The sequence below is a fragment of the Haplochromis burtoni genome, unplaced genomic scaffold, assembly GCF_018398535.1.
Source record: "Haplochromis burtoni strain Fernald_Lab_line unplaced genomic scaffold, NCSU_Asbu1 Contig_120, whole genome shotgun sequence".
Lineage (NCBI taxonomy): Eukaryota > Metazoa > Chordata > Actinopteri > Cichliformes > Cichlidae > Haplochromis > Haplochromis burtoni.
In genome coordinates, this window is record NW_024582481.1 from 674,900 (window position 1) to 687,658 (window position 12,759).

Consider the following 12,759-nt stretch of genomic DNA (forward strand, 5'->3'; position numbering starts at 1 on the left):
GAAATTAGGTCAAAAATTGAAATGGGTTAGACGGGCTTCAGGGAGAGTACTAGTTTGGTTTAGGTTCTCATGTTGATGTAAAGATACGGGGAAAGGGGCAGGACTCCAATCCGCAGAGATGAGGCGATAAACTAGCACACGAAGAAAAGGAAAGAGTCCCACATGCTTTGCCAAACATTAAAGGAAAAAAATGGATGTCACAATAAGGAGGAGTGAACAGATATGAGAAGTGGTCTCATCATTCACAGCTGTATGACACTAACATCTCTTGCATGTGGTAAACTCTGAAGTTTCCAAAAACCAGTTGTTATCTGCCTGTCATGTTTTGGCCATTTAACCCGTGTGATTTATCTGTCTGAATCAGAGACGGGGCCAAGTTTAGATGAAGCCTCCAACATTTAAGATCAGCACGCCTGCAGAGGCGGTCTAGGCAGGGGTCATGTTCATGTTTATAACCTGCCGGGGGGGCACCATCAGTACTTTGTCACTTTTTTTCTTTAGTAACAAAAAAATAAATAAAAAAATCAACATTGGCGTGTTAGAAAATTAGAGAGGAAGCATTTGGGCTCATGCTGTAGCTTAGTTTGTAAACACAAGGGAGGTTACATCTGTTGGAAATGTGCAACCAAATTACAGGGGTCAGCTGCACTGTGACCTTTTATTAGGGAGGCTTAATGAAGAAACCACAGATGAGATGAGTGAGCTACACAATTGGTTTTTTGTTTTTGTTTTGTTTCTTTCTTTCTAACCGCAATGACTCGATCCAAGCTAACAAGTTCATGTTTATTATGTGTTCTACATATAAAATCAAACATCTAATAAAGCACTGACGTCAAGAGTCCAACTTAATCAACAGAAGTGCAACCAATCTGAATAAGGAGCAGGGAAAATAAAAATGAGAGGGAGGAGAGGAAAATTAGTTTTATGATCTGCAATATCCTGCCAGAACTTTTATTAGACACTTAAGCGTGTGTGACCCACCTCCTCACAGCAGGCTGTTAAATGGTAGTGACCTTGGAGAGAGAGAGAGAGCTGTGGACCTCTAGTATCCCCAAAACATGCTGTCCCTGCCCCCTTTTAACCTCAACGCACATGATCTCTGACATCACCGACACGGGAGACATAAATTAAACAGCTGCTAAACTTGGCCTAGCATCCACACTATCTGTGGCACACATTTGAGTTTGTTTATACGGGTAAAATGTGTGAGTGTGAGAAGGTCATCATGCAGAATCATCAATTTACATAGTTTATATAAACACATGTGGCTGTAGATAGGTTTATGGAAAGAAAAGTGTTACTGGATTGATTAATAACATCCTTGTGTTGTAAAATTGAGGTCGGGGGGGGGGGGGGGGGGGGGTCAGCTTCACTGGTGCAAAGCTGTGCCGTTCTGCAACGTACATACCCCTGAGGATGTAATTCTGGTAGTTCTGGTCGGCTTCGGCTCCAACTTTTATCAAACACGTGAGTCCTTCGGCCACCACAAACTCGTGCACAAGGTCTTTGTCATCCTGGCAACAGAGAAAAAGGAAAATATCCAAGATTATAAACTCAAACATTTTATTTATTTTGTGTGGATTCATAACAGCAGTTGCCTCGAGAGGGCACTTCATATTGCAAGGTAAAAAAGCCAGAAATGAGAGCATCTTATATGAGCAAGCATTTGGTGACAGTGGGAAGGAAGAACTCCCTTTTAACAGGAAGGAACCTCCAGCAGCCAGAGAGAGCCAACATCAGAAAAGAAAAGACAAAAAACCCCACAAACTATGGGAGAGAAAAGAAAATGTAGCAGCATATAAATGCATGGCACTCAGTGCACTATGGGAAATCACCCAGCAGCCTGAGCATTTAGCACCATAACTAAAGAATTGTTCAGGGTCACCTAATCCAGCCCCAACTATGAGCCTCATCAAAAAGGAAAGTTTGAAGCTTAAACTTAAAAACCCGACAGTTGCTTCTATGGTCACTGAAGGATGGCTCCAAATTTCATAGATGCCTTTGTGAAAATGGCCAAATTTCTAGCAAAAACAAACATGCTTACAGCCTTTTGCTGAAAACAGTTTTGGTCTCAAAAGCTAACACCCTTTCATATCAACTGTATGGGGAGCCATTTTTAAATAACTCATTGTTTTAATTGCATTAACTTTAACAGTTATGAATAATTAGAGGTACCTATGCTGAGCAATGTGGGTACAAACACAGGCAGACACTGTATGGCTACTAGCTTTCTGCTAGACTTCATGTCTAACAAACTCAACATCTCTACCTCGTTTTTCATGTTGGTGCCTTTTGAAGTATTTTAAATGCAAATATCTGGCAGGTACCGTGGCGTTCTTGTGGGTAACTGTGCTAACAACCTATCCAAACAATGTCTTCTTCAGTTTTGGTGAGGGAAACTCTAGCACTTTATTTGTATGTCAAACAGCACTAACTAACTAAACTCTGTGTCTGGGTGATACATACACATTTTTATATAAGTTTAAATAAAATGATGGATAAATAAAGTAAATGAAATGATGTGAGTGAAGCACAATGAATGTCACAGTGGCTACATCCATTTTAATATACAGTTTATCTGTATTTTTTACTTTATACTATTATATTGATAGAGTTATTCTGGGCATTATATACTTAGCTATAAGGCTAATAAAAAGTAAGCTTAAGAAGCACAGTAATGTGATAAAATCAGCTCAAGAATCTAGTGAGATAATTTATGCTGATCTTTAAAGGCACGGTTTACCCAAGAAAATGTATTTTCTCTTTGGCCTGCAGCGCTTGGTTTAGTGCAGATAGTCACTACAGAAAGGTCCATCTTATCTTGATCATATTATAACTAAATGAATGCCACAAAAACAAGAGAGCTGGTGACTTAATGTGAGCAAATTATAGTAATTTCATCTGCGCACAGTGGGTAAAACCACTGGTTAATCCTCCTGCAAAAAAGAAGATTTACTAAACAGCACTTGTAATATTTGTTTTACTGCAGGCAAAAAAACTATTTCTTGTAAGAGAACAGCTACAGACACACTTTACTCATTCCAAATCATCAGCTGGTTAACACTCAGCAGAAGTTTCTCAAATTCAGCAAAAAGTGGCTGCAGATGCAGTGAGAAGTGCAATCTGTTTGCAGCTTGTTCAAATGGATTCCTGTTGCTTCGGCCCCTCCACTTCATCCCACATTTTGTCCTTGATGACAAAACCACCTGCACCTCTCACACCTGTCGATGACTCCATAATTTAAGGCCAAGCATTAGGTTTTCCGCAGGATTTAACATTTTCTGATGCGCTCTACTGTTCAGATGGGATCGAGAGGAAAGCAGCAATAAACACAGTGGGGTGGTCAGGGCTACTTCTCCCCCAGGAGGAAGTCTAAGTGCTTCCAGAACATATTTACCATATATCTGTGATGGAGACTCCAGTCATTTGGCACAGCCTAAACATACAGGCGTGCACTAAAGAAACAGAATGACCAGCAGTTACTAAACTCATACATGTGTATTACAGAACTGGAATGTAGGGAAGAAAGACATCGATCAGAGATATTTTACAAGAATTGTCACTGTTCTCTACAGCTGATAACTCACAGGGACACTCAGAGTGTAAAAAGTAAGGTATATTAATATATCCTGAGCATATATCAATGCCTGTTGCTCTCTTTTCCATTTAACTGTCAGTTATCCCTCCCCCTCTGCGACCGACTGCCCGCTAGCCCAGCCCAGAGTGTGAAGTATGACCAGACCTGAACACTCCACAGCTGCCACGAAGGCAGACTCTCAGCAGCACAACTCTGCCTCAAGAAAACAGTAATGTGTCCAAGTGCGAGCGTGAATGTGTGCACTGACTTCTTGTATGTTAATGCGTTTAAATTGACCAAAGAATTCACAAGATTTTGAAAAAATGATTATGAGAAACACAAAGCACTGTGGGGGTTGAATGAGGTGCAGTTTTAAGATGCTCTTACTAGACATCAGCTAGAATGAATAAATAATTACCTGAAAAATCTGCTTGAGGGAAAAGAGGGCTCTCCGCAGCTCCCGTCCTGTTGAGTTGTAGAGTTTTTCTGTATGGAAAGAAATCAGGGGTGAGTGGAAAAAAAAAATCAGCTGACAGTCACACATGTGGTATGTAATGTTACTAGACTTGCAGGATGATTCTGACTTTGCTTTAAAGTAATGTGTTTTAACTGCATCAAACTTGACGTTTCCATGGACTGAAAATGTAGAGAAAACCCCTTCATCGTGCACTCATTGGAAGCAATTATCCCCAGTGGTTAAATATGAAAGCTATCCAAAAAGAGAAATAGTGAGAGCAAAACAGTAGGAGCAACTCAGAGAACATCTGCAGTGAGTTAGAGAACAGAGGATGTTTCCTGCTAACATCATACAAAGTCATGCTGGAAATAGCCACCGCAAAGGCTAAGAAACAATACATGCTTTAATCAGTTATGGAAACTCTACAGAGCAGTAAAGGAGAGTTGTGACTGACAGCAATAAAAGCATACATTTCCTGCAACTGCTATTGCCCATCCTTCTCCCTGCATGCAGTTTGCAAAGTTTGCCAGCGAGTGGCACCGTTGAGCGCAGATTTAAACGCTCAATCATCACTGCTGTGTGAACTCGCTCTGACTCAGCAAAACCTGCCTGCTACTGCTGCAGATACAGCAACACAGTCCAATGCAGAGCTACTCTCTGTTGGCATCTTATAGCTGTATACACAGTTTCACTTGAAGGGATAGGTGTAAAAACATTAGTATGTACAAAAAAAGAAAAAGGCATCATCAATAAGGCTCACTCTCGCACACAACCACACCACAAAAACATGAACAGCAATACTTAGAACACACAAACAGGAGAAACAACATATTGCTCTGAATACACCCTGCACACACAAACTCTGTGAGAGCTGCCATTAAATGAACTGTGAGAAACACACACTGACGAGCATATACAGATGGGATACAGAGCAAGAGGCTCCTATTCATTATTGTTGCTTGCCTCCTCAGCTGTAGAGCAAATCCCTTCAGCTGACAGAGAAAGAAAGAGAGCAAGAGGAAGGAGTGGGTTTGTTTTCTGCCAGTTCTGTGGACAAACAAAGGCTACTTCTAGACCTTCTAGAGAATAGACCAGACAGAGTGAGCACTCGCGGTCTGGTGCCTTTTCGGTGTCACACAGCATTTTCACAGCATACATAAAACTTCACACGCAGCAAGAGCTAGGACAGGGAGGTCCACTAGGACAACAAACATCTGAGGAAGGAAAAAATTCAGCCAGAACAACACTGTAGTTATTAACACAAATAAAGACCTTACATTTTAAAATATCACCATGCTTACATCTGTCTTAATATTGTTTAATATAAACTTGGCTCTAAATTGCATTCCTAGTTTAAAACCTGCTGCCATGTTCCAGGACGTGTCATTGCAAGAAAAGGTTGTCCACAGTAACCCTACACACTTTTAATAACGTGATCCACTCGCTCTACAGACAGACAAGTAACTGGAGATGCAGACTTCCTGGGACAGGGCCACATGCGGTTCAGAGGCTCATGTTTGACGACATTGTTGAAATCATACATCTCACTATTCAATTCTAGCAGAGTTCATTATCTTTAAAGGATGTCTTATTTGCACAGTAATTCGTGACTTTCGTGGTATTCAGTATGACTAGACCCGGGCCTTAAATGCTTTGCACATTCGGTGCCGTACATGACTCAAATGCCTGATAAGCGTTAGCCTTCTACGGAAGAGTCCTAGCAAGTCACTGGCAGCAACATCCAGAAGGAATAAATCTCTACAAGTCCAGAGGTATTAAGAAGGGAAGCTGTGTGATGTTGGTAATTTATGTCTTTAAAAATAACAGGAAGGAAGTAAGACTGGACCTTTTCACTTTACCCCCCCCTCTGAACAGTGTGTGACTCCAGCCTTAGCGAATCACCATTGCCAAGTCTCCGCTTTGTCTTCTCAAAGCTGACACATTTTTGTAATTGGATCGGTTTTATTTTGTTTTATATGCTCCTTTTAATCACTGTCATTATCGTGGTTAAGCACATTGTAATTCTATTGATAAAAGGAAAAGAAACGTAAATTTTAATAGCACAACACTAATAATGGTATAAATTGCATTGAGTTTTATGGCTCTAAAACAAATAAAGATAAAATAATGCCACGTATTCTGAGTCTTTGTATTATGACTACTACCATGACTGTGCCATTATATCTGCACTGATTGAACATCATGTAAAAACGTGCCAAAGCTTTTTAACAACTCTTTCTCCCCTCGAGGTCAAGGTAGGGTCATACCTTATGCCCGGCAGGAAGATGACTAAGAGTTCAGATTAGCGATCTCTAAACAGACAAACTCTCTGATCACTGGGGTGGAAAAACAGAGCGAGATAACTCTGAGTTACTCATCACACCTTCAACATACAAATCAAGCCTGATTTGTGGTTCTACTTAACCTCAAGCCCTGAATCAGTGTGCCCTTTTTCTTCCAAAAGTCTTTACTGCACTTCCACGTTAATCAGTCAACAGAGTGCTATAACAGTGATGCATCAGCACATGGGTTTCCACTGAGTTTGACTAAATCCCAGTAGCATGGCGTGTGTCGGTGTCTGTCTGTGCGTGCGTGCGTGTATGTCTGTCAGCAGCGGTAAGACTGAGAAAATTCTTCCACGTACAGCTCCACTGCAGCTTTGCACAAAGGGCTTGTGCTTCTCTACTTAACCATGTAGTTTGTACAGCATTAAATTTGTCATAAAGTTATTCCTGTGCAACATTAAATCAACTGCAGGAACAGACAGTTCCTTCCCTGTCCCCGTCTACGGTCCACACACCGATGCACCTCTCAGAGGTCCATCTCTAATGAGAAATAACTCAGTGGAGATTAGTTCCATACCATTTGGCACAGATATGCACCCAAACGTATGGGCCCTCTGCGCTTCTTTATTTAGGAAAGAACTTTTGGAGTGGGACCTCGTTTATTTACAAGAAATGTTTGTGAGTCATGTTCACATGAAACCACCTGACTATTCAAACTCGACAGTTTACTACATTGGCCATGGATTTGTATTGAGGGCTTTCGCAAACCAAATGTTATATGAACAAAGGAAGACATGTGGGATAGCACATAGTTTGCTCACATAAAAACTTTCTGGGCATCGTTCAGTTTTGATTGAAGTTCAGCTGCAGATAGAAGCAAAGCATCTCTCTGCAGTCTAACCTTACGATTGCTTTAATGTACATTTTTTTTAATGTCATGTCGAGTCATGTTGCTCATTACTCTTCACACCCGAAAACAAGACGCCCTCACCGTTAAAACAATGGGTCTGAGGGTGCATCTGAGGTCTGGTTGCTCATCTTTCCTGTCATCTTCAACTTCACCTTAGGCTTTTACTGACAAGTCAACCGAAGACTGCAGAATGATTCAATGCAGTGAAAGTGTTTCTTTGATGGTTCTTGCTGATGCACCAGAGAAAGCAGCTGTTTTCCTCTCTTAAACGGCAACACACCGTTGCATTTTTCTCAGTTCAAATAGCTACAGGGATGTAATGCATTCATAATTATAACAATCATAAAAGTAAGAGCAGGATTTTCATAATTGTCAGGAATGTGCTCAGAGCGGAAGAGTTAAGAAAAAAAACTGCTGTGGTGGGCTGATACATTCAGACAGGCCAGGACTTCAGGGATGGTCACGCTGCTGCTGAGAAAGTAAATCTGTCCTTTGCTGATTAAATACCTTATGATTCAATGTGTCATTGCCAGCAAATTCCAGCTTCACGTTTCAGGTTTGTATGAGTCACTTTTTCAATGAAATCTCCATCTCAACCTTACACTAAAACCCACCACCCACTGTGGTCCAGCTAACAAATGAAACGATAAATAGCGAAACTAATTTGCCAACAAAGTCATTAACCTTGCAAACACTGTTCACATGCCTTTACTTCCAGAACGCACTGTAAAATGAAAAGGATGACTACTGCTGCTTATGCATTGCGCAGCAGGCGGAACGCATAAACCACATCCAAAGCACAGCCAGGAAACCCACAAAGACCCCACTGGGCAGGACAACCCCGCATACACTGGTGTAAATTAAACTCTGTTTGCTTTTTGGAGTGGATGTGTCAGAGTGGATGTTGAAGAAAAAGATCCTTAACATATTGTACTGCCATGTAAATAAATCTTTTTCCTTTTATACATGTTGCACAATTGCATCAGAAGCTTTCATGTGGGATGCAGAGATGGGAGAAGGTTGAGAAGCATGAAGTATGGTGTGAGGCCTCAGACAATTTTCCAGCAGACTGGGGGGCAGACAAAACTCTTGTGTTTATATGTTAAATGCTTTGAATTTTACTCTGGACTATCTAGACATCTGACCTCATCACTGTCTGTCAGACTAACAATGACTGGATGAGTATTTTTAGCTAAAAGCAAATCACTTTAGTCTTTCATCACCCACTTAACCATTCCATCTGTGTGTGCTGTGCTGCTAATTAGCAAGTTTACACAAGTTAAAAACAAAAACATGTTTGAGTGACGACGTAAGAAAAGTTAAGATGTTATACAATACTCGAACATGTGACCTGGTTAGAGCGCCAGGTTTACCGAAAGTCCTCATAACATCAAAAAAAGAGAGAAAGAGATAGAAAGGAAAAATGTTTTTTTCATATGTTGTTAGTCCTGTTAACATGGTGGAGACTTTTCCCATTTCCCTACCTGGAGTAAACTTAAAGAGACTCATATTTTTTATTGGACTCTACTTCTTTTAATAGCCGTTAGCTGCTGCGTAAATGCTAACTTAATAAATGGCTAATGTGGTTATTAGGCAATTGGTAATAGTTAAATGGCTAACATGGTTAATATGTGCCTGTTTACTTCACTGAACCAGGGGCTTTACCGACCTCCCAAATTTCTAAGTAAAGACCAAGTTCAGTAAATTTAAATGCTGTTCATGTGTTCAGCTGCTGGTGAGGGCAGAGGCTGCTTTCCTGTCTGTCTGCACTGCTGCCGTGTCAAGGTGTGAGAAAGAGGAGGCTAAGGCAAGCACTGTTGATATTTATGCTGCACCAAAGTAATTGTTAGCATCAATTAGAATCTGCGTATTGACTTTTTTGACAACCCTATAAGGTACCTCCTGTCAGCTTGATGTCAGTGAGAGCAAAGATTAGGAAAAAAACTGTCCTAAACATAACAGTCTGACGTTTTTGCCTCACAAGGTTTACTTGTATATCACCTTTGTTTGAAACTTTGTCCATATCTAACATCAGATCATCAAATGACCACTGTTATAGTATATTACAGTATAGTCGCAGAAGCAGCAATGTAGTAGCAGTGTTTCTAAGCAGCAAACACTGTGTGTAAAGCATTGCCAGGTTAAATAGGAGGACAGAAAAAATTGACATCTGCTAGTGTAGCAACAGTGTGCAATTCAAGCTGTCTGCCATGTGGTGCACGAGCTGCTTTGATCACTTATTACACTTCAGGCACTTCCCACAATATTTACTTAAAAAAAAAAAGCATCAGTTCCCGTGATCCTAGTTAAATCAACCAACTAATAACCTACAAACTACATGAATCAAGATGTACCGTAGCTTCACAACATTAAAGTTCACTTAGCGCCTCAAAGTTCTGTTCAGGTCAAAGCTAGACCTTCAGTCACAAGCCACTGCCTGCCCACGTCTGAATTTAGCCCTGTCCCAGGGAGCCAGGAGCTGTTCCACTGGTCAGTAAAGGCCACAGACTCTGCAAGAGGTGAAAGCTGAGGTCAGACAAACTGTAGCCATCTGGGAGAGCACAGTCTCACATGAGCCAGAATTGCCACATCACTAGCTACCATGTCTAAGGATGAAGGAAACCCTCTTTCATTTTCCTCTTTTGGTATTTTCATGAGAAACTTTTGAGTTTACAGTATCCATAATGGCCCTCTGCAGTCACGAAACATAACAGAACAACAACATCAACACTGCTTCCTTTTCATTTTTTCCCCTTCCTTTTCTCCTTTCTCACTCGGTAACGGAAACCTTGTGTTCCAAAATTTATGAAGAGAAAACACAAGTAATTAAGGTGGAAGACCTCCCAACACGTGCAATGGATTGCAACATTTTGTGGACTGGGGTTTCTCTCTACTGTTTTTATCCCCTACTCTCTGAGGGAAAACATAAGGTGAATGATGGTTCAATAAAAGCAGATTATAGCACTCAGGTGGAAATCATTAAGCAGGAATGAAGGTATAAATAAGATCAATTCCAACATGTTTGGATTTTAAGTGCAGGATCAAGACAATTTTACAGAAAATATCTGTATATGTGTGGGAGTGTGTGGGCACTAAAGTGCACTACACATGTTGCGCACATGCGGGAATATGCGCACACTCACCCAGGCAGTTTACAAAGTGCACAGAGGAATAAAGACATTAATTAATTTGTTCCTGTTGCCTGGAGTTTATTCAAATGCTTTGGAAGCTGTGATAGAAGACATATGGAGTTGATGGTTTAGATTAGAGGAAACTGACTCAGGGCCACACAGACTGGAGAAGACTCTGTCACTGGCAGCAAGCCGTACATGGACCTACGGGGTGTGAAAGTCTCAGAGCAAAGGCAAACTGCTGAGGCTTGGAACAAGATCAAAATCATCAAAATAACTAGTAAATGTGGGCTTAATCTACTGGGGAAAAAAGAGCTGGCATACAGTGCGAGACCGAAAGTCAAATGTGCGTCTCTGCGCCTGGTTTGCTGTCATTAATACAGATCGATTCTACATGAACGACGTTCAGCAGAGATCTTACGAGGTCGGTGATAAATTATGTCTGGAGTCCCAGCACAAAAGCACATGTTCTTTGAAGAATTTTAATGACAGTGTTAGAAACATGCAAATAAACCATGCTAATTTATTTTGATGCGATTTCCTCCACAGATGTTGCACCTACCTGGACTTCCTCTGCACACTGCGCAGAATGAACATTATCTACATTCTCATGAGAGCGGTAAGGGGATCGGGTTTCTGGTCTGCAACACTATCCTGGCAGAGGCATTTGATACCAAGGCATACCACAGCCAAGTTCCAATAAACACAAAAGTCAGCTCAGAGCTCAACAGCGCTCATTGTCCCACGATGGAAGCGGAGATACTGAATTGTTGTGTTTATTGATGTGTTTACATAAGGCTTGGAACGGAGTTAATGCTTTTGTCAGTTGCGATAATTCTTCCAGAAGGTAGCAGTAGCATTTGTCTTTTACCTTACTGTTTAGATTCATACAGCCATTCATTATTCTTTAGACGCTCCTCTGCAGACCTCTTACAGGGCGCTGTGGGCTACTTATCTCTGGTTAAGTCTCTTCAATAAACTGCATGCTAATTATCCATCAAGATACTATCTGACACTGTCAAAGAGAAACAGAAGTGGAAAGTGATGGTGGAATCTGCAGAATTCCAGACAAGGAGAGAGACATGACAGCAAGGCCAGTGTGAGGACAGACAAATCTTTCATTAGTGCCCGCCTGCTTAATGAGTCATTCCTTAGCTACCAGGTGGGGTGACCCTCACAACATAAATATCCTCATGCCCCCCCCCCCCCCCCCCCTCCCCTTTTTCTTCCCTCCAGTTTTTGTGTCGTCCACCCTTTCGCCTGCTCAGCAGGGTTCCCCCATACTCACCAGCACTGACACAGATACGTAGTGGAGCGAGGAGAGAAGTTAAAGAACGCATCCATTCAACATACCAGACAAAAGCCTGACACAGATATAAACGAGGGGATCAACATTTTAAGTCCATCTGGTGTAGGTGGACCGTGCAGCAAGGCCAGCTGCAGCAAGGTTCAACCAAGTTACCGCAAACCTGTGGTAACGGCTGGGGTGCAGCATTATTATTTTTGCATCTATATGCTTCTCTAATAAACTGTGTATATAAAATTGGAAGGAGTTTGAGTCTAGGCTATTCCCCGTGTGTTGCTTGGCAGCTGCTTCAGGGCAAACAGTTTTTCTTACTGCAGTAAAATGTGCATATAGATGCAAGGCCAGATGTCTAAAGAGAAAAGTTTAAAATCTCACTTCATATATTCCAATTCTGTCACATGTGCGCAGATGCTATAGTTCTGGGGTTTTTAAAAAAAAATCTTTTTATCCATAAAAGACAGATCCACAAAGCCAAGTGCTTTACTCAATTCAGACTTTATGATCCTTAAAATCAAAAAACGCTGTATTTTATGTGCTGCAATAGAAGGAGAATTTAAAAGTTTTTCTTCCTTTCTAAAGTTGAATTGGAAAATAGCCAATTATCAGCAATACCCTCGGTGACTCCCCCCCAGGCAAACTTTACCTCCCTTCCTCTCTCAGCCCTCTCGGCCTCTCTGCCCCCGACTTTCTCTGCTCCCTCCTATTCTTAACAACCTGACATGTGGGGAAAAACACCAGCGCAAACTGTGTCCAATAAACACAGTTGTGCTGAGACCACATCTATTTCAGACTGTGCTCTAGGAATAGGAAGTGAACACATGAGTCACAGTACACCATCTCAGTGACCGACTACTCTTAATGGAAAGGAGATGTTGAAGCACCTGATTTCTACACAGACTGGATCCTCTGCTGCCTGCTGCTGTCCTCTGTAGCACCTGTGAGGAAGAGTTTGAAATAAGGATACGGATAGTTGTTCAAATGTGTTGCGCTGGTTATCGCAAAGAGAATGTATCTTCTCTCATTTTAATCACAAACATCACTACTTAGCTACTGAACAAAATAGCCCTGACTGAAAACAGCAGGGCTCAGCTTA

General features: G+C 41.4%; 1 protein-coding gene across 3 annotated transcripts in view; it reads right to left on the bottom strand.

The window, feature by feature from the left end:
* The window catches only part of fhod3b (formin homology 2 domain containing 3b), a 90,321-nt gene that overhangs the window by 35,764 nt on the left and 41,798 nt on the right, over positions 1-12,759 (bottom strand). For all 3 annotated transcript variants that reach the window (XM_014337596.2, XM_042223786.1, XM_014337597.2), the window contains exons 4-5: positions 3,996-4,063; positions 1,409-1,514 (exon numbers count right to left, since the gene is read on the bottom strand). In XM_014337596.2, coding sequence (XP_014193082.1) covers positions 1,409-1,514; positions 3,996-4,063 — 174 coding nt within the window. The remainder of the gene's footprint in view (positions 1-1,408; positions 1,515-3,995; positions 4,064-12,759) is intronic.